The 22,645-nt window shown below is 31.6% G+C and overlaps 2 protein-coding genes across 5 annotated transcripts in view; one reads left to right on the forward strand and one right to left on the reverse strand.

The window, feature by feature from the left end:
* Positions 1 to 12,269, forward strand: part of LOC107447662 (alkaline phosphatase) — a 56,177-nt gene extending 43,908 nt beyond the window's left edge. For all 4 annotated transcript variants that reach the window (XM_071186371.1, XM_071186373.1, XM_071186370.1 and 1 more), the window contains exons 5-9: positions 6,271 to 6,452; positions 6,678 to 6,885; positions 8,469 to 8,807; positions 10,357 to 10,473; positions 11,847 to 12,269. In XM_071186371.1, the coding sequence (XP_071042472.1) occupies positions 6,271 to 6,452; positions 6,678 to 6,885; positions 8,469 to 8,807; positions 10,357 to 10,473; positions 11,847 to 12,133 (1,133 nt within the window). In that variant the 3' untranslated portion in view covers positions 12,134 to 12,269. The remainder of the gene's footprint in view (positions 1 to 6,270; positions 6,453 to 6,677; positions 6,886 to 8,468; positions 8,808 to 10,356; positions 10,474 to 11,846) is intronic.
* A 9,184-nt stretch (positions 12,270 to 21,453) lies between these two features.
* On the reverse strand, positions 21,454 to 22,032 carry LOC107447590 (cyclin-dependent kinase-like 4). The gene has a single exon (XM_016062534.1). It carries the CDS (start codon positions 22,030 to 22,032, stop codon positions 21,454 to 21,456), a length of 579 nt encoding a protein of 192 aa, XP_015918020.1.
* Between the last annotated feature and the right edge of the window lie 613 nt (positions 22,033 to 22,645).

Consider the following 22,645-nt stretch of genomic DNA (forward strand, 5'->3'; position numbering starts at 1 on the left):
AGTTATTTATTTTTTGCTAGTTATTAATTGTTAGCTTGCTTTCTGTAGTAATTAACTGTTAGTTTTTTTTTGCAGTAACTGTTATTTTTTTGTGATTTCTTGCTAACTAGTTCCTTTGCTAATTATTAATTGTTATCTTAATTTTTGTAAGTTATCCATTGTTAATTTGTTTATTAATTGCATAGCTTACTTTAGTGATTAGCTCTTATAAAGTTTTTTAAAATTGTGTGTCATATAACACTTCCATCTTATTTTATTATTGTCAACGACAAGACAATCGCCGACAAAGATGTTCACGTGGTTAAAGTGTGGAAAAATTACAAAAAGTATATATGTTTATATATATAAATTTTTATTTAATTTAAACTTTACTTATAATAAAAAAAAAGCATTATAATTTTTATTGTATCATTTCTAATATTTGGCGGCACATTTTAAGAATTTGGCGGCACACAAAAGTGCCACGGCACAGTGGTTGAGAATCACTGTTGTAAGCTATACATAATAGTTGGCATTTATATAAATGTCTGACCAATGCATTTAATCTCCGATATTGCAATGATGTGATAATTATGAAAAGAGTGAAAGTACATTTATGATTAAATTAAGTTTTATCTTTTTATGTATAAAATAAATCATGACTATGATTACATATACAAATTATTATTAGCGACAACTAATTATTTAACTACTAATATTATTATTAAAATTTGTAGAACATAAAGTAAAATAAAACAGTAAACTATAGAAATTTTTTTTAAAAATTAATGAAATATCTCTCTTTAAAATGGGGAAAAAACTAATAACAATTTATCTAAATTGCTAATTTGTTTAAGTTTATTTAATGTGCCGTTTTTATAATTTTATGAAATTTTTTTAATCACTAAAAAGGTACCATTTTGAATTTATTTAAAGAAAGCTTTTAGAAATTGCGAAAAAATGGTTATTGAAAAGGGAATAAACTTCTCATATTACAAAATTATGTATACGTGTTATAAATAACATTTAATTATGACATTGGTTTTCAAATAACACAAAGTTAAGAATAACGTTTTTTTCTTCTAACCTTTTTATTACATTTAAAGCGATAAGGAAATTCGAATCTTAAAGGAAACTTTACTTTGAAATAATTATTAGTTATTTGACAAATATTATTGAAACATTTATTCCATGATTTCAAACTGTCTTGTAATTATTATTAATTAGCGTAAAAACCCATCACGATACATTATTTAATAAAAATATTAAATTATAGACAAAGTTACAGAAAGGAAAGTCTGTCTACTCTCTACGCTTTGTTGGAAATTTTTTTCTAGTGGTAGCTAATTTTAGGTCTGAATGTATGATTCTTTATTTTATTAGTTTGATTTAAAGTTATTTTTCACAACACTTCATGTAAATGATTCAAAAGTTAATATTAGAAACCACTTTATTCCAACTCCTCCATGGTAAAGCTTTTAAAATGTTTGCAAAATTACTAAATAGTCTAAGAATTTCAGTTTTACCACTCTATAAAACAAATTGATAAAAGCGTAGTGGTTAGCAACACTGGAAAAAATTTTGCATTATTTGATAATTGCATGAGGTTTGAAAGAAAATTGTGATTTTATTATTTCTTTCCAATACTTGTGTGCAATATATTTTTTAAAAGGGACGAACATACGAAAAAGATATTAAGACTAGAATATTTATAATTAAACTTATATCGGAAATGTAGAGCATTTCGCTAAACAACCAATATTCCTCACTTTTGCAATTTTATTTTTTAAAGTGGTAACAAATTATATACAATATTTTTGTCTTTACTTTATCAAGTCTACTTATAATCATTTTAATCACCACAACATACAAATATATTTAACCGGTCTTTAATATATGGGTTTAAATCATATAGATGTAGTGCTGGGCTGTAATTTTCAACTATTACAATAGTAGCACAATACCTTCGCTACCACTAGAAGAATATTTTTTAAAACTACGGAAATACCAGAGTATCATGGTAATCAATACCTCAAGCGACTAAAAACGTCGGAGTGACCCACCGGTGGGTCACGTTAGATTGTCTCATCTTGGCAGCGCACCGGAGTAAAAACTGGTAACAATAAATTTCATTTTTTAGTTTTTTTCCGGAAATAATAAAAATCCATAACTACCAATTTTTTTAACGGATGCAATTTTTATACTGAATTGCTTCTTCGCCGTGATAAATTTCCTTACAGTGAATTGTTATTGTTGAGAATAGATCAACTGAATATTATCTAATATTGAAATAGTTCTTCTACCAGTATTTTCTCTTTTCCCGTACTAGTATTTTCACTTTTCCCGGCGTGAACGTGTTAAAGAAAAAGTGAACAGAGAATCATACCAATCCTCAATTAGTTTTATGGGAAATAGAAATATTTTGGCTGTCACTATAAGTTAAAAATTTAAAGAAATTGGAAATTGTGTTTGTTTTACAGCAATGAAAACTAGAGCTATCAATTTTTATTTTAAAACAAACTACCGGAGCCACGATGGCTCAGGGGATAGAGCGTTCGCCTTCCAATGAGGAGAACCGGGGTTGGATCCCGGCAATGGCAGATCAATACGAATTCCGCATCTGCCTTGCACCGACCACTGTGCTGACGTGCAACTGTGCTGACTGTGTGACGTATCCTCAGTGGTAGTCCGATCATGGGTTAGAGTCCCTTTGCCGCCAGGCTAAACGTGGGAGGTTCTCGTGGTCTGCCTCTCCATGCAACGCAAATGCGGGTTAGTTCCATCAAAAAGTTCTCTACGAAGGCAAATTTTACCCAATACTTGATCCTGGAGTTCCCTTGTCTTCTGGATTGGTTTCAAAATTACAAGGCTACGGAGTTGAACATCAGTAGTAAACCCAAAATTGGGTCGGCTGTTCAACGACGGATACAACAAAAAAAACTATCATTTAAAAAAAAAATTTTTTTTGGATCAGAACTGCGCGCATTGTTGATTTCTATCTTACATATTTTGAAATACGAAGCTATGCTAAGTTAAATAACGCAGTTTAAACACTTTTAAAACAGATTCTAAGAGTAGTAGTTACTGAGGATGCATCGCAGTCTAAAGTAGTGAATCTCAAGTATATAATAGTTTTAAAAAAAATTTACGAAAGTGGCTTTCAAGTGCCTTTTACATTTAGTTAAAAAAGATTCCAACCTCAAATGAAGCGTTAAAAGTGCTACAGCAGTCTGACGTAACATCCAAATGAGGAACCAAACGGCCTTGTTATTCGCAGAAAACGGCTATTTATCTATCATGTTTTTACAGAGACCATGCCCTAGTGAAAAGGAAATCCTCACAAGTGTCATAAATCTTAAAAGACGTTAAGTTTTTACACCTATCTAAAGCAAAAACCATCATGTTGACTTAAAAAACTATATTCGGCGCACCATGACAGTGTTTCTCATCTCCTTCAGTCAAATCAGCTTTACGAGTTCAACTCGTTTTTTTTCAGTTCGGGTTTTAATTTCGGTGACCTCACTGAGTGGAACACTTGATGATGATCTGTGTGTCGCATTATTTTTTATGGATTTATTTCTTTATTTTACGAGCATCGTTATTTTAGTTTTTTGTGTAAGTTGTGAAAAGGATGGGAGGATTTTTTTTATTATGTCTTGTTTGGTTTTCTTTTTTCTTCTTTTCGTTCCTCTTAATTAATTGCAAAGGCGAAAACACATGGTATCATAACACATCTTTAGCACATCTTTTAATGCTATAAATACTGTAACTTCCTTTTCAGGAGGATAAAACAAAGGCACTGATTATATTTTTTTCATCGTGCGATTAATTTAAAATTAATTATGCATTATATCATTCAATTAAACCGAAATTTAATATGACATCGATTTTCTCAATTAAAAGCCATATTTAAATATGACTGAATCCCTTGAAACATTATAACAGAAATATGTATTTTCAAATTATTGTACTATTATTAGCAGGGGTCTATTAATTCTACAGCTCGTGAGAACTAATAGTGAAAGACTAATATTTTTATAGAGATCATAATTTTTATTAATTTAATTATTTACATTATTATTAATTTAATTATTCACATTATTATTAATTTAAATAATATTTTTATTAATTTAAAATTAAGATTATGTAATTATATCATTTAATTAAATCGAAATTTAATATCATAACCATTTTTCAACGGAAAACCATATTTAGATATTACCAAATTCTTTGTAACACTATTACAAAAATATAACTTGAAAATAATCATTTCGTTATTAACAAGAATCTTAGTCCCAGTACTTCAGTCACTGTATGCACATCTAAAATATATCTGTTGGTGCTTAGTATTTAAGAATAGTGGTTTTAAACAGTTTTTTAAACCTAAAATTCTAAATATTTTCGTAAATTAAAGTTATTTTCTTGGATAACGTTATCGTTTGCGTTAGGCTATGTTTTTCAATCTGATTTTCTTTGATTTATGGCACCCATGAAAAATGAAAGAATGGCATCCAGAAAAGCTATGTTGCTCTTGAAGAGCAGTTCCCAAATGGTGTTCCAAGGAACCAAAGGGTTCCGTTGAGGAGTTAAAGGACTTCCGCAAGCTAGTATTTTAATAATCAGTGATGAGTTATGAAACCTCCGAATATATTAAGATTCAATCTGTAATTCATAATTTATTTAATCTTTCCATAGCCTTTATGAAATTATTGCAAGTAAAATGACAATGAAATAGAAATACGAGGAGCATCCAGAAATTAAGTTTCCCGAATTTTTTAAAAAAAAGAACTCACAATTTCAGGAACATATTTATTGGCAACAAGTACAGTAATGTTTAAGCTATATTTCAACATAGCCACCATCAGAATTGAAACACTTGTCGTATCGTGGGATTAACTTTTGTATCCCTCTGTCGTAGAATTCTGCCGCCGGTGAATGGTACCAGCCTGTGACAGACGTCTACCGTTACTGTGAAACACTGCGGATTTTGTGACGTGCCATTCAAAACAAGAGTCGTGGAATGCTTGATGCCCGTGTTGCGCTCCTCCATGACAATGTTTGTCCACATACGGCAAAACGCACAGCAGCTGTTTTGACGGAATTCGGCTGGGAGTTGTTTGATCATCCACCCTACACCCCTGATATTGCTCCCAGCGATTTTCACGTTTCCTTGCACCTCGAGAAATTCCTGTCCTCCGGTGATTGTTTTGGCAACGATGAAGAGCTGCAGACGTCTGTCACACGCTGGTTCCATTCACAGGCGGCAGAGTTCTACGACATAGGGATACACAATAGTTGATCCCACGATACGACAAGTGTCTCAATTCTGGTGTTGCTTATGTTGAAAAATAGCTGGAACATTGCTATATTTGTAGCCAATAAATATGTTCTTGAAAGTGTGAGTTCTTTTTTTAAAAAAAATTAGGGAAACTTACTTTCTGGATGCACCTCGTAATATTTATTAAAAAATATATAATATTTATAATAACAATATGTTGAACAAATAAAGAAAAGAGCAAGCATTTATTAAACATTGCCTTAGTATTTCCCATCAAGCTTTTCAAATTACAATAAAATAACTAAATTCTTTATTAAAGAATTATGTTTCCCTAATTACCATTTTCAACGATTATAGCAGTTCTTTTTAGTTTTCATTTCGAGGTAAACTATCATTTAATTTATTGTATTAACTTCTTAGCTTATGCATGTACACCAAGACAACGAATTTATAACTAGACTAGATACAGCACAAGGGCTGCAAATTTAACTGTCGAACATAAAACCTAATTTAATATTATTAATGATATACGGATGAAAAATCTTCATTCCTCAAATTAAACATTTAAAAAAATAGTCTTCTATAGGTAATAACGTTCACAATTATCTTAATAAATGTAATTTATAAAGTCAGGGTTCCGCCAAAAGAAATTTATTATTATGGATTCCGTAACCGAAAAAAATTGGGAGAATTAGGCGATTGGAAATATGGTGATTCTAGACTTAAATGCCAATCTCAGCAATCGAGGAAAAGATCTTTCACAGTTGAGCTTTCAGATTCACATTTCTTATGTTTCTCTGAGATATTTATATTAACATTTTTCATTGCTCCCTTTCAATTTGAACTAGTTTAAGAAAATATATCGCTTACTTTAAAAAATAAAAAACTCCAAGTTTTAAAATTCAAGCTTGAAACAGTTTATTGATAATCATGTTTTGTTTGACTTTTATTTAAATCCATTATTACGTTTTTTAAATATTGAACAATGTCATTTCAAAACTTTGCATTCTCAGGAAAATCTGTTGGCTTGGTTACAAATATGCGAGTGACACATGCAACACCAGCTCCTTTATATGCACATAGTCCTGATAGATGGTGGGAATTCGACAGCAACATCAAAAACGAAGGCGATCGTCTAATGTGCAAAGACATTGCCCGACAACTGGTTGAGAACTACCCGGGCAAAAACTTGCAAGTTAGTAGTTTCCTCTTAACGCTAACCCTAAACGTTAAAGTGATGTTAACCCTAAACGTTAAAGTTATATCTTTTAACGAATTCTTACCAGAATTAATGTAAATTTACTACCTTTATAAAAACCAAAGAGATCTCTGATAGCGTTTACTCAAAGGTATTATTTTTTCACAAGCCTTTTCAAAACTGTCATTTTTTTCACGAATGTCTTTTTTTCCGGATTTGCAGGTGATATTAGGTGGTGGACGTGAAGGTTTAATGTCTAACACAACGTTTGATCCGGAATATCCCGAGAAACGAGGCAAAAGGGGAGATCATCGTCAGCTTATTGAGGACTGGAAAAAACTCAGGGAACAAAATAAACAGAAACATCGCTATGTTTGGAATAAAAAAGAATTTGAAAAAGTGGATCCTAAAAAAATAGATTACCTCCTAGGTATGTCATTTACATTTATAAGGCATTTAAATCATTGGGTTGCCAACTTCTTTGTTTTCTGCAAAAGACTTTATAAAATGGTTCGAAATAAAAATAGAAATTTGTAGAATTTTGTCCACACTTTAAAATGCTCACCACAAGATGATTGGAACAAAATGGCATTTTTCTTACATATTTATGTTAAGTGTAGGCAAAATTAATGTGTAAGTGGATTTTTCAATACATAGTGGAGACAATCAGTTAGAAAAGAACAGGTTTTTAAGACCACAGGCTTGGCTCAAGCGGTAGAGAGCTCGCCACCCTTATGAGACGATCCGAGGGTTCTTATACTGTTAGTAGGTGGTAGATTCGATTATTGCTCTCGGATCGCACCGATTACAGATCTAGATCTAGGTGAAATATCTCCAGTGTTAGACATGATGATTTAGGATGCTTTTGACTTTGGGTTAACCGTGGGAGTGTTCGCGATTTTCTTTTCCATGCAATGCAATCGTTTGTTAGTTCCAGCAAAAAGTCCTCTACGAGTGGCTTTGCTCCAATGCTGGATTCAAAAGTTCTATTATACTCTGGGTTGTGCTCAAAATAACAAGGTTGAGTAGTTAAACATAATAGTCATAAATCCGAATGGGATAGACTTTTTATGTAAATAATAATAAAAAAGAAATTCAGGATAATAAAATAATAAGTTCTGGCTCATGGTATGACTGAGGTATGTTGCAGTGTGATGATACAGTGAAACTGATATGCGTTCCCAAATATGCTTCACTCCTATAGTATTGTGTGTAATAGAATCAACCAAAAACAATAGAAGACGCAAGTGAAACGACTATAGGGTGAATACAAAAGCTTTTATTGGCTGCTTTAAGTTCATGGATGGTGTTTGAAAAAATTCTTCTTTGGGAATTAATTTCGGCATTGAAGTACATTATTTTTTGTCAAATGGGAGTGAATAATTTATGTTTTTTTAATATTCCATTTCGTCTTAGAATTGTCTATAAATAACCATGGTCGTGTTGGTCCATGAGAATCAAACTTCTCTTGATGGTTAACCATCATAGTATTAAAGTAGCATCTTCGATCACGGAATGATGGAAATTTGTTTGCATATCAAAAACCATGAACTCATAATGGAAAATGGTGGACGATGATTACCATCAAATGATTTTGGACTGGAACCAATCGGGATCATAAGGGATAAATCGCACTGAAACCAACATAAACCATCAAAATGTTTTGATTGGACTATCAAGAATTTTGATTTGGGAATGTTTGTTGTTTGGATTACTAATTTTTCATAGTAGGTAAAAATTTTAAGGATTTGATTTTTAAAATCTATGATTCTAATTGGTTCCTATGCATCTTGGTTTTAACCCATATTAGGACACCTTTTCTGGGATTTGCACATTTGTAAACATTTTTATTTATAACACTGCGGTGCTTTTAAGCTTTGAAAATTTTGCCAATTCTTTATAATGTACAACTATATTCGATTTAATAATAATAATCATCGTAATTATGTTATAATCTTAATTTTAAAAAGAGTTTACGCATACTAAGAACCTTTCTCCAATATTTGTTTGCAGGACTTTTTGAACCCGCTCACATGTATGATGTGACAGACAGGCCGGATCAGAAATCAGACTTTGACGAACCTACCTTAGCTGAAATGACTAAGAAAGCAATAAAGATTCTCTCAAAAAACAGTAAAGGTTTTTTCTTACTTGTGGAAGGAGGCCTTATAGACAAGAGGCATCACAGCGGTAAGGCAGTGAGAGCCGTTTCTGAAGCTCTCGACTTGGAGAATGCTGTCCGTGTGGCCTTGGACTACACTTCCAGAGAAGACACTCTGGTTATAGTAACATCTGACCATTCCCAAGGAATGGTTTTCGCTGGATACGCACCTGTTGGAACTGATATATTTGGTAAGTGTCCATTTACTGTTTTAGAAGGGGGTCTCCGGACCCTTTAACATTTCACATGGCATTGCAAAATACGTCAACTTCTAAGCAGAATCAACGTCAATTCTGAACTTTAATAAAAATAGATATTACAAGAAATAAATTGGTTTCTTGGAAATAAGCACGATATACTGCATCAGCAATACCAACGCCTCCCTACAGTTAGTTCGATTAGACAACTTTGAAAGGCTAGCAAGTTCATCATCATCATTTACATAATTACTGGGCATTACGAAAGAATCATTTTACACAGAATCTAGTTAAAATAAGAAATTGGTATCAAACATAAGTCTAAAAATTTGTCTAATTTATGAATATGATTTGTTTGCCTTATTCACTTGTCAGCCACTACAGATTCAATTCTCAAATATATATGATAAATTTCTCTCATTTGCTTTTAAAATAAAAGGGCCATTTAGGCCTCAGATGCCCAGTTCTACAACAACGAACGAATGTTTATTTGGATTCATTCGCACCACTGGTTCATTTTTTAAATAGTCCGCGCAGAGTACTTATATAAAACCGTGTGGAATATTTTTGATGTAGGTGGTGATGGTAATACACATTATCTTCAAAAACAATTACAATATACTGCATCAGTAATAACATCATTTTTCAAAAACAATTACAAATGAATGCCAGCAAGCGTCGCAGTGCGCGCATATCGATCCTGATTGGCTGTTTACACGAGACATTTGCTTTTGTTAGCAATTGTTCTTTCTATTCTATTTTGAGTAAGTCTAACCCGCCAAGTATCAATTCTCTCAAGGGACACATTCACTTTCACAAAGGTTTCCCTGATTCTTTCACTATTTATTTCTTACTTAACACAAAGACAGGCACCAAGCTGTTTAGAATATAAACAAACTAATTATGGCCCGAGGTTTCTAGAAACACAATACAAAAACAAACATAGTTACCATAAAATACACATGCAAATAATAAATCTTGTTTAAATAAAAGAAATAGACAAGAAAGAATTATATTTTAACAAATTCTATATGCGAAACGGCGTTGTACTTATTTAACGTGACGTTAATTAACATTCTAGATTATGTGGAGAAATTTAGCTCTAATTTAACGCGCCTTCTTGTTTGTAAACAATCACCTGCAACTAAAGTCATAAGTCACGTGTCTGTGTATCAGAGGTCTTCTTCTTCTTAAGTTTCAAGAGCCCGATATAGTTTATAAATTTACATTATAAGGATATGTTTTCAGTAATGCATATTATACAAGCAGGTCGTCGGGCTACCGAAGCGGGGGTGCCATCCCCTCCGCAGAGGATCAAAATTGTGATGGAATGTCTTCGGATCATCCTCCGGGATGTTTCCCAGACCGTCGCCAATAGCCCATTGTGCAGCTCTAGTGCGACGTAAATTAACAACAACAACAGCAGCATATTATACAAAATCCTTAATTAAATGTTCATAATAATATTCGTCCTAATAAGCATATATTGGATACTATCTATGCTTATTCCTTATCATTGAATGGTATGAATTTATTTATTTAGGAATAGCTGAGATTTCAAACGTGGATCGTATGCCATATACATCTCTGATGTACACTTCTGGTCCCGGATACAAAATTACAGACAAAGGCAGGTCAAATATAACAGGTGTTAATACAGGTATGTTCATTTTCATTGTACCAAATCACGTTCAACAGAACTCCTGGAAAAATTTTCTGTCAAGACCATAAGTGTAGCCTCTTTAATACGTTTTCAAAAATTCAGAATGTTTTTGAAAGTTATTTATTTTTATAAGCAAAAAAAAAAATCTATTTTTAATTTATTAAAATCTATTTTTTTAATTTATCAATGGTTTAATGAAAATGTTTTTCACTTTTAATATAAGTGGATCTTAAAATTCACTCAAAGACTTTTTTAATCTATTTCGATTATTACTTAGCGATTTCAATGTTAGTTTATAATTATAGTCATGAATTATTTAGTTTAATTTGTGCACCATATGAGTATTTTTTAATTGGAACTATATTTATCAACATTGTGTAATAATTTTTAAAAAAGCTCGAAAACTTTGAGTACTGTTTTAACTTTTTTTTTGTTTTATAGCATTAAACAAGTTCCAGACTGATTTCAACTTTAAATTAATATTCTGATTTGTTGCAAGAATTAATTTCTAGGTAAAATTCGACATTAGTATTTTAGGTTTAATTCAGACAACTTATGTTTAATTTTCTTATAGTTATTAACCATCAAGTCCCATTATAAACGAACAAAATAACCTTTGTTTATAATTGATTAAATTTTTGTTTGTAGCGTACGATTTTTCACCATGTTTCTATAGAGTTGATTCTAAACTATTTGATTTGATAATCAAATAACTTTTAAATAACTAAGCACTTGACCAGATAAAAACATAGATCAAAAGCATAAGAATATTTTTTTAAAAATTCGTTCAATGTTACACACATAGTAAAAATCTTATTTTTCAGTTTTTAAAGAAATCTCATATTAAGGAATAACAATGTTAAATTATAAATAAAGTTCTACATTACGATGGACCAGATTTTGGACCTGGAGTGTGTGTTATCAATGAAGATCGTTTAATCCCGGTAATTAACACTACTTTTATAGTTTGGTGAATAACTAGGATACACTCTATACCCAAATGTGACTATTCTTTTCAATTTATGATACTCATATTCCATTGTACAGTGACAGGATTGTCTCATTTTCTATTACTGTCACAAACTAGAGAACACTTTGCAGAGTTTAGGGAAAATTTTATCAAATAATTCATTATTCAGGGAAAATTTTAAGAAATTTTTCACTTTATGAAAATTGAGAAATTTGCTGAAATTCTTTGATCTTTCCCAGTCAATAGCTGATTTTTTCCCAAGACAGGCAGCAATAAATAACCCCATTACTTTCGAAAGTGTTCTCTTGTAAGTACATTCTTGAAAATAATGAAATATTAAAACGATGATTCTTGAAAATGATTTCTTGAAATGATGCATCTTTCTTTTTGCCTCCCACAGCAAATAAAGACTATCTGCAGCAAGCAACTGTACCACGATCCTCAGCATCACACGGAGGCGAAGATGTTGGTGTGTACGCTATAGGACCCATGGCTCATCTTTTTACTGGCGTGTATGACCAGCAATACATAGCACACGCTATGGCCTATGCTGCTTGCATCGGCCGCAATAAAGAACACTGTCAAGGACCCAATGAATACAGAAGTCCTAATGAAGCTCATCGTTCTCATTTATGGAAATGGTGGATACAAGTGCTAGTTGCTTTAACAATTGTGGTGATTTATTAAAGACATGTACTCCTTGTTGAAAATTTAGGAATTCAATCACTACAATGTGCCTAATGTCTGACGTGTAAATGATAAGCATGTACATATGTTTTTAGTTGTATATTTTGTGCGTTCAAATAAAATTTACCTCCATTAATTCTCAAGCGTACACTCAGAAGATTCTTAACTCTCTAACTCTTCAAAAATCGGTAGCTAAATTGAAAATGTAACATACTCGTGACTAAAAAATTATTGATCAATTTTCAAAATACATAATCCGATTTAAAAAGCTATTTGGAAATTCTTTGAATTTTTTTTTCGTTTTTCAAAAGAAATTTGTCCTCAAAATTTACTGTCAATTCCTGAATTAATATTTTCAATTTAGCAAATTAGTATTATTTAGTTTTTATATCCAGAGAAATAAATAGCTTATAAAGGGTTCACAAAATTATTGTAGAGCCAAAATAATTTTTATTTTATTTTCAAAGGACTATTTATTTACAAGTATACAATGTAGGGGAGAAAGAGGCTAGTGCAGACATGGGACTGGAAGAGACGAATGTAATATTATTGCAACTTATCACTCAATCCTTGTGAAGTTTTGCAGAATGGCAAAACTCTTTACACTTTCATATGTAGTAACAAGACAAAACACTAGTTTCGAACAGTGAGCGTCATTATATTGTGAATGATTTTGCTAACTGATGATGCCAATAATAAAAGAACCGTTTAGTAGCAGAAAATTCACGTTAATGCTAGCAGAAATTTCCTCATATGTCATATTTGATTTACCTTCCTTTTAATTAATAAATAATGGGTCTAACCTAACTAATGATTTCACGAAGCTAATGTCTACACATAGATATGGAGCTACAGTGATCTTGTCAATAATAGCAGAACCGTTTAGTGGTAATAAATATACGTTAATATTAACAGAAATTTCATTTTTTGAGAAAATTATTTAACATTTCGATGCTCGGAACACTAAACGAGAAATTGTTGCTGAATTACAAAATTTTTTCCATCAACATAATCAGTTAATTAAATTATTTAGAATTGCCCTCCACTAAATACCATCTGATTAATTCGAAGCTGTAACAGCGAAACGCGAAATAGTCAAATTTTTTTCACTAACATTGGACAGAAAAATTGATATGTGAACATAAAATGGTGTTAATTGAGATATACGCAATTTCTTTTAATTACAATTCAGAATGGATGCGTTGCAACACGCGCAGGGTACAGTTATTATCTAGATTAAAGTTTTAAGAATTTCAATGAGCCTCCGAGCAATAGTTATGGAGAAGTCGTGTCCAAGGTCATATTTATTTTGAATGAGTCACCGAAAATAAGTTCTCTAAAACTAATATGATAAAGATTTTGTAATATGCGGTTAAAATGCTATTCCTTCTTTAGATTGAAGTCTGCAATAAAGATTCTTTTTTTAAATATTGTAAAACATCATAAACAATTTCTTTTTTGCATATTAAAACCTATGTAAATCACTAAGCTCTGTAATTTAAAATGAAATTTAAGGAAATACCTTGGTAATCCTTTTGAAAAGTGATGTTTTATTACACATTTTTTAACATTAATAAAACTAATTATACATTACCAATCAAAACGTTTTCGGTTATTAATAATTTTAATTATAAAAAATGCATAAATAATTTTGTATAGAGTTTGATAATGTGTTATAAGACAATTAAGATAATTTATTAAAAAAAGATTTAAATAGAATCTTTACAATTGCGTGTATTTTAATGAATTAACGACAAAAAGGTATTATGAAAATAATTCTTTATTTCCTTAAAAGGAAAATAAATAAATTTTGAAACATTTACCAAATAACAGTTTTAGACAATGAAGAATAACATTATAGCAGTAAATATAATTTAAGAAAGAAAATTTGATTATCTTTCTGGATTGATTCAAGTTGTCCATCATGCAAAACATAAGTCTGTCATACATATGTAAAATGAAAACTTTTCAGAGTCATCATCATTTTATTACTCTTCCAATGTAAATTTTTACTTTTAAGTCGCTTTTTGCAATGACTATAAATTGTCCGTAATGCAAAACAAAAGTCCGTTATGCAAAACAATAGTCCTTTATGCAAAACAATAGTCTGTCATACAAAATAATAATCTGTCTTATGCAAAACAGAAGTCCGTCCTGCAAAACAATAGTTCGTTCTGCAAAACAGTAGTCCGTCGTACATGAGTGAAAGGTAAACTTTTCGGTCATCATCATTTCCAAATGAAAACTCAAGATTTAAGTCCGTCATTGAAAAACTTTTCAAGATTCATCACCATTTTATTACTTTTCCATTGTAAATTTTCACTGTAAAAGTCTTTTTTTTTTGCAATGACTAAAAAATTGTCTGTCATGCAAAACAATAGTCCGTCTTACAAAACAATAGTTCGTCTTACAAAACAATAGTCCGTCTTGCAAAACATTAGTCAGTCATGCAAAAAAAAATTCCGTCGTATATTAATAAATGGTAAGCCTTTCAGTCAGCATCATTTCATAATTTCCAAACGTCAGTTCAGGATTTAAGTCCGTCAACGAAACACTTTTCAAGAGTCTTCACCATTTTATTATTTTTCCAATATAATTTTCACTTTAAAGTCGCTTTTTGCAATGACTATAAATTGTCCGTCATGCAAAGCAATAGTCTGTCAATAATATAATCTGGAAGAAAAGTATTTTATGTCTTAATGATTATAACAAAAGATGCATACAACAAATGATAATACAAGAAGAAAGCGAGATTTTAGATTGAATGGTAATTTTTCTGACAAAAATAAATTTTTCAGTTCCTTCACTGGGGTGAAAATTTTTTGTTGAAATTGTACAATTACGTGATCTCATTTAACTCGGGTGTGGGGATTTCAAATCTCAAATTAGTTCTTTTCGAAAAACAAATTTTTTTCTTCTTCAAAATGATGTTTTCAGTTTAGTATATTTTTTGTCTAAATGTACAAGTTTATTAGGAACATAAAGGTTTATATACAAACAAATATACTTGTCTGCTCCTTTGAAAATAACATTTAAAAACGTATGACTTTAACGCATCGCATCATAAACTGAAATGTATTATCGTCTTTTCCCCCCATTACCCATGTATCAGAAAAGTGGGGACATTTAGTATTCCCTCAAATGAGTTTTAAAAACTCCTGGTTAAAATTAAACTATGAAATCGTATAAAAATGTTCATTGTCTTGTCATTGTTCATTGTCATATATTGAAATGCTTATTCATATCAATGTATCATTGTCATCCCACTGTAGATAGTGGATCTATATTCATGAATCCAAGTTTGTCTGCTGTCTCGTTGCAGTCAGACAGATATTACAGATAGTAAATATTAAGCTTAATCTAACATACATGTGGCAAAATTTGTAAATGTAATGTCCTTATATTTAACAACTTTACATTCTTTAAATTTAAGTTGTATTTAATACAATGAACCTAAGAAATATCAATAAATTCGTATACAGTTAAATCTGTATTCAAGCAACATAAATTTTTTTTACTTTTTGTTCTTTGCGGTGTTCTCGACATTCACCTTTTTAATTTCTCTTAAAAACAAATTTATAGATATTTTAAAAAGGAGTTTCAGCAATTTTTTGCTATTTGTCCCTTTGCTTTTTTTTAATAATTAAAAGATAACTCGGATGAAAAATCTGCAGATTATAAAATGATATACAGCACTCAATCCCGTGCTAGAGGGTTTCCGCTACAGGGATTATGAGTATTATATTAATAGCTTATCTTTTAATTAGTTTTATGAGTTATCGCGATTCAATAGTCTGCGATCATATCTATGACCCCATCTTAGGCATTTAAGTGATATTCTGAGCCCAGTACAATAATTTTTAAGTGTCACATATTTGTATCATAATTTTTCAAGTTTTTTTTAAAGAAAATTATAAAATAAAGAACTTACTTGTAATTAATTTGATCCTCTCTTCTTGAATAAACTAAATACGCTTCTATAAGCAGTTCTCACCCACTTTAAAGCACGTCCTCTCTTTTTTTCCTTTTTAACTGTAATCTCTATGTTAAAAAAAGAAAAGTTTTACGCATATTGTCAAAAATAAATCAGTAATTATATAGATATTTTATTTTTATTTCATAACTGCCGTCGAAAAGACGACCCAATTTTGAGTTTACGACTATCAATGTTCAATTATGTGTTTTGAACCTAACCCAGGGAACATTTGGATGAAGCATTGGTACAAACTAGCCCTCGTTGAGGACTATTTGATGAAACTAACCTGCATTTGCGTTATAATGAGAAGAAAACTTCTAGCGGTAAGCCTGACGGCAAGGGAACAATAACCCATGATTCATCTACCATGAAAGATATTTCACGTTAGAACTGTGCTTGGTGTCAGACGGGGTAGATTTCGTATCAACCAGTCTATGCTGGGATTCGTACTTGGTTACCTCATTGGTAGGTGAAGCGTCTATCCCTTGAGCCATCGCGGCCCTTAAGCCATTTATGACAATTACGAAAGTTTTGTCATGACACATTTTAAATTGGGTTTTTATTATCCTTTTCTAAAATAAACCCAAACAAGTAAACGTATTGATCGTTTGATTATTAAAATTGTGAAGAGTAATACCATGATTATTAGAAACACTTCACAGTTTCAAAAACGGACTATTTATCTTGTTTTGATGTTTTACTTCCCGCTTTTTTAAATAAGGATTTGTTAGATTTCGATTGCCTTTTTGTTTCATCCTCGATGAAATTAATATTTGCTATCCCCAATGAGTAGACTATTTTGCCTTCCTTTTAAAAATTTAAATTAATTGCAGAAAGTACGGGACACCTTATAAACTGCGTAGAAATACAATTAACTCTTAAACATTATCGAAATCCTAAATTTACACTTAATGTAGATGGTACAGTTTTATTTAAGCATAAAATGGTTTTGCATGGATATTATTAATCATACTAGCACATCACTTATTGATTACCAGACTTTTATCTAAGCCTTTAAATTATACACATCTTATAATGGAGGAAATATATTTTAATTAATTTATTGGTAACAAAAATGAAGTTTAAACAAAAATAAAAGTTGCCGCGAAATTTTCTTTGTAGTTAAGAGTATGTGTGCTTATTATTTCTTTGTTTATACTAAAGTGATTAAACTTTACGTTTTTCGAAGTTTACGAAAACGGTCGAAGGAAAAAAGTTCGTTTAAAATTGTTAAGTAATTGAAGTATCGAAGTCAACAAAATCGGTTAAAGAAAAAGTGTTTGTTTATACTTGTTTTAAGAGTTCTTACCTTTATGAGCAATCGCTACTTCATCAGAGTTTATCCTCACACTGTCAATGGGTTTATCAACAATAGATTCTCCGTTTATCTCATTTCTTAGATTCCCTGATTCGCCTGTTTTTGCGATTCTTTCGTCGTTCATGTTTTTATCAACCGAATTTATCTTTATGAGATTCTCCATTCTCTTTTCCATATTCTCCATTTTGATATGGAGGTATTTCACTTCATCTGTCAATTCAGTCATTTTAAGCAAAATGAGGTCAATGTTTTTCTCCATATCAATCTTTGTGTTATCTTCAGTTTTTGTCACGTTTTGTTCCTTGTCTGATTCGTCACTGTCAGTTGGTTTCATACCGCACTCATCCTCTAACTTGATGCTCTTTACGGAAAGAGTATCCAACATCAGTGTTATCATCTCCGTTCCTGGTCCTGGCACACTTTGTTCATCCGTAGATTTATCTATTACAATCTCACTCATTTGGGTTTCATTCACTTGCATCCTGTTTCTTTCGGAAAGAGTTTTTGTCTTTTCTGCATCAATATTTTTTAAGATCGCAGCTTCATCTACTGATAAATGCTCGCTGTGGAGCGAAGGCGCAGTGCTATTTGTCGGTGGTGTGTGTTTAGCATCTACGTTATTATGAATGCTGTCATCATCTTGGTGAAAAAAGTCGTGCATCAATGCTTTAGAAGCATTTAGTCTGTGCAACGCGTCAAATTTCAAAAACTCTTTAATAAAATGGAGAGCAAGTTTCACATCTGTCTCAAGCAAGTCATCAGCACTGAAGATTTTTGTCATTATTGGCCACAGTAAGCTATTTTCCTGCGAAGAAAGTATAGCTAGTACATATTTAGATATTAATTATAGTTATTATAAATTCGATTTATGTTTAGTTCTAAATTTATTAAAGTCCTATAAAATTCTTGTTATATTTGTCCCATAAATTCACACATTACATTACACATCCTTGCCGAGTGATTCAAAGGAAAGAATTTTTTTTTAATAGTATTTGTGAAAGATAAGTATTTGTACCAGAAAGCAACAAAAATGAATTTAATTGAGTTAAAAATCATGTCGGTGATCGCTGGCACATTTGAAATTAATTTTCGAAACTCATCAAATCTTAAATTAAAGTATAGAGATGGTTAAAGCAAATATTAATATAATTAAAAACTAGTTTTAAAAATTAAAAAATAATAAAAATGTAATATATCTATTTTGAAAACGTTTTTGCTTTAATTACAAACCAAAAAAATTTTTTAATCAATGTAGGAGTTATTTAATCACAATAAAATTTGCACGTGGGTATTCAAATCAAATAAAATAGCTTGCTTAACCCCTTGGGGACGAGTGATTCAGAAATGCATTCGTACAAAATCTGAATCAAGTTGTAATTAAATAAAAAACGGTAACTTAAATGTAGTCGTTGCTAATTTGACAGACTTACTTTGCTTTTACTTTAAGTATTGTCAGTTTAATGTTATACAGGGTGTCTCAGTTAAGCGCTTCAGAACTTCTAAGAGGGGTAGGGGGCATCCTGACGACTCGAAATCATATAGCAATGTGGGGTCGGAAATGCTTTCCTGAAGCGGTGACGTACACAGAAGCACCATAAAGAAAAGAGACCGTAAGTGAAAAATCGCTATAATAATACATTGAAAAAATTATATGGCCTCCTCGGTCACCCGACCTATCATGTCTTGATTTCTGGAGTCATATGAAAACATTGGTTTATGACACCCCTGTTGATAATGCGGGTTGCAAGAATCGCAGTAGCTGCCTGCGAGATATGCCTGGAGTATTGCAGAATGTTCGAATGTCCATGCGCTGGAGATGTGAGGTGTACATTGTAGCCGGTGGTAGAAACTTCGAACACTTACTTTGGCCCATGTACCATACAATTTTCTCAATGTATTATTATAGCGATTTTTCAATTACGGTCTTTTTTCTTCATGGTGCTTCTGTTAACGTCACCGCTTCAGGAAAGCATCTCCGACCCCACATTGCTATATGATTTCCAGTCGTCAGGATGCCCCCTACCCCTCTTAGAAGTTCTGAAACGCTTAACTGAGACACCCTGTATATAATCAATGTTAATTCAAAATGTAACTAAATAGTTTTATTTTGAGCAAAGTAATGGTGAATTAAATAAATCAAACAATTATAACTCCGCCCACAAATAAACTGCTAAAGAAATACTTTGATTACCAGTTTTATCTTTTTACCCTGATTGATACGGTTTTATGCTGGCACGTATTTGTGACATTCAGCGCGAAAGGGTTAAAACTGAAGCGATTTATGACCAAAGAAAATGAAGTGTGTGGGTGTCTCAATTCGGAAGTTTCAACTACGCAGCTGTTAATGTTTGGTAATTTCAAATTAAGTTCGTTGAAAAGAAATGCATTAAACTGATTTCAAACTGTATGATTAGTAGTAGTAGTACTCAATTTACAACACAACTGGAGCTGTTGTCAGGGAAACATCCCTAACTTCCCATTTACACGAGGCCTGGTATCATGCTCGTGATGTCACCAGACGAACGTAAACCAGATTTTTTTAATTAAGATTGTCCTAGACTGCTTTCAGACAAGCATTGCCTGGTGAAGAAAACTTCGAGTCAGTCCGAAATTCAAGAGCGAGATGATTAACTCCTTGTGTCACGTGGTTATTTTTCGCTACTCCTTACAAGTTGGTGCTCTTAACATCAGAAATGGTGTAAATTTGACAAAATTTTTTTCAGGCTTGCGTCATCGAAAGACTGCTTTCAGATACCTTTTTTTGTCCTCGTGTAAATTGGGTGCAAGTATCATCCAAAGACATGACATCCCAATTTTGATCTTCTGCGTAGGGAATGACTCTCCCGCTTTGGTAGACCCACATGCGAAGTCGAGCTGTTTATATGATAGAACAGTTTAACGAGGACCAATACCGCATTCTCTCTAACTCTTCGTAGACTAATAAAAGTTATCACCCACTCACGGCATAGGTGATCTACTAGGTACTGAATCGTACGATCTGTGAGATTATACAGCATGAAATAAAACTATACCTCTAATCGGTTAAGTATTGTCGTATACATTTCTTTTCTCTGGTCCGTAGGTGCAGCTCTTGTTATGGCGAAATAACTAAGTAGTTCCACAGCCAGACAACCGAACGCCCACATGTCTATGCTAGTTCCATCAAGGTGTTTTCTCTCTTTATACAAGACAACTTCAGGGGGTTGGTATACAAGTGGCACGCCTATATGTTGTCTGCAACAAAAAGTTTTGTTTTTGGTTAATAAATAAGAAGCATTGTTTTAAATTTACAGTGCTAAATTGTGGTAAAATAGCTATATTATTGTATTAAAACTAAACTTAAGTAGAAATTCAAAGAAATTAACCCTGAATGTCTTAACTTTTTTACAATTAAATTTCATACAACACGAATGATGTTAGGTTGTTTCAAAAGCTCTGCAGCGCTTGTCAAACTTTCCCTTGCTTAAAGATCTAGTTTATAGCAATAACGAATCAACGTCATTTAGATCTTATTGATCAAAGTTTAAACTAAGAACGCCAAAACAACAACACAAAATAAAATTTTTTCGTTGATTTTTGGCTAAGTAAATTTCATTTTTAAGTTAAGTTGCCTACCACGACATTTAACAGTATTCATTCAACCTCAATTCATTAAATTGTAAATAATGAACCTGAATTAAAACATAGCATTATTTATAATCTTTAGTTCAGAAAATAATTACTTCAAAAGATAGATGTTGTTATTTATAAACTTAACACGATTATTTTTTAAACATTCAATTTCAAATGCTTATATTAAGGATCTTTGTACCCATTACTAGTTAAAATGAATAATTATGTATGTTTTATCAGAATGTTTTTTACAAAATAAATTTTTTTTTAAAAATAAAAAGAATTTTTTTGTCGTAATACACAAATCAGTGTTTACATATATAAATTTTTTTAAAGAAAATCATAAGCTACCAGAGCACAAAAATCATCTATTCCATATAAACTACATTTGATAGCAGAAGTAACTAAATCCTTTCATTTATGAAATAATAACTGAAAACCAAATACGTACTTGTGGAGAGGTTTTTTAGACTCCCTCAAGAATGTGAAATCGCACAGGAGTGCTGAATTTTCATCTGATAGGAGTACGTTGTCAAGTTTAATATCAAGATGGCAAGCTCCGTTAGAATGAAGATAGTCCAAACCTTGGAGCACATCTTTCAGCCAACACTTCACGATATTATAAGCTCCCTTCTTTTCTCGAAAGGCTGCGTCTTGAATGGAATCAAGCAATGTGCTTCGATATACTGGCATCAAGAAGACAAAAGTTTTTTGTCTCTTCAATTTGTGCATGCCTACCAAGGAGACTAAGTTGGGATGTCTTAGATTTTTCCATAATTCAGACTCGGCTTTTGACACCATCTCGTACGGCACAATTTTTACTGCCAGCTCAGATTTGTTCAAGGCTTCTCTCATTCTGAACACTTGTCCAAAAGAGCCTGCTCCAATACAGCCAAGGATAGTATATTTTTTCTCCTTTTGCAATATTTTAATTGCCTTCTTAACGCGCTTAGCACGTTTATCATTCGAAATTTGTTTCACACCTTTCGCCATTTTAAATCTTGTATTAAATAACGTTAACTTATTTGAATTCACAGCATTTGATTTCACACAACTCAAATGAGTAAGATAGAATAGAATAAATTACAATAATAAGAGAATTTCATTGTTGACTTAAAATGCACGCAAATCTTAATATTTGCTAAACGAATCATTTCGATTATTTGACAACCATTGTTGAAATACATTTCTAAATAGCATTGTTAAACGTCATTAAAAATTGCTTTTTAAATTAACATTAGAGCTTATGCAATTTTTTGAGTGGGAGTAATTGCCCCCAATATTTTCCTTAACCCCTTGGGGACGGGTGATTCAGAATAGCATTCGTACAAAATCAGAATCAAGTTGTAATTAAATAAAAAGCGGTAACTTAAATGCAGTCGTTGTTAATTTGACAGACTTACTTTGCTTTTACTTTAATTATTGTTAGTTTAATCATATATATATATTCAATGTTAATTCAAAGTATAACTGAATAGTTTTATTTTGAATAAAGTAATGGTGAATTAAATAAATCAAACAATTACAACTCCGCTCACAAATAAACTGCTAAAGAATTACTTTGATTACCAGTTTTATCTTTCTACCCTGATTGATACGGTTTTTT

This window comes from Parasteatoda tepidariorum, chromosome 10 (assembly GCF_043381705.1).
Source record: "Parasteatoda tepidariorum isolate YZ-2023 chromosome 10, CAS_Ptep_4.0, whole genome shotgun sequence".
Taxonomy (NCBI): domain Eukaryota; kingdom Metazoa; phylum Arthropoda; class Arachnida; order Araneae; family Theridiidae; genus Parasteatoda; species Parasteatoda tepidariorum.

What these genes read in the sequence shown, in the direction of transcription:
- LOC107447590 (XM_016062534.1), bottom strand. Translation starts at nt 22,032, where the DNA reads ATGGCGAAAGGTGTGAAACAAATTTCGAATGATAAACGTGCTAAGCGC.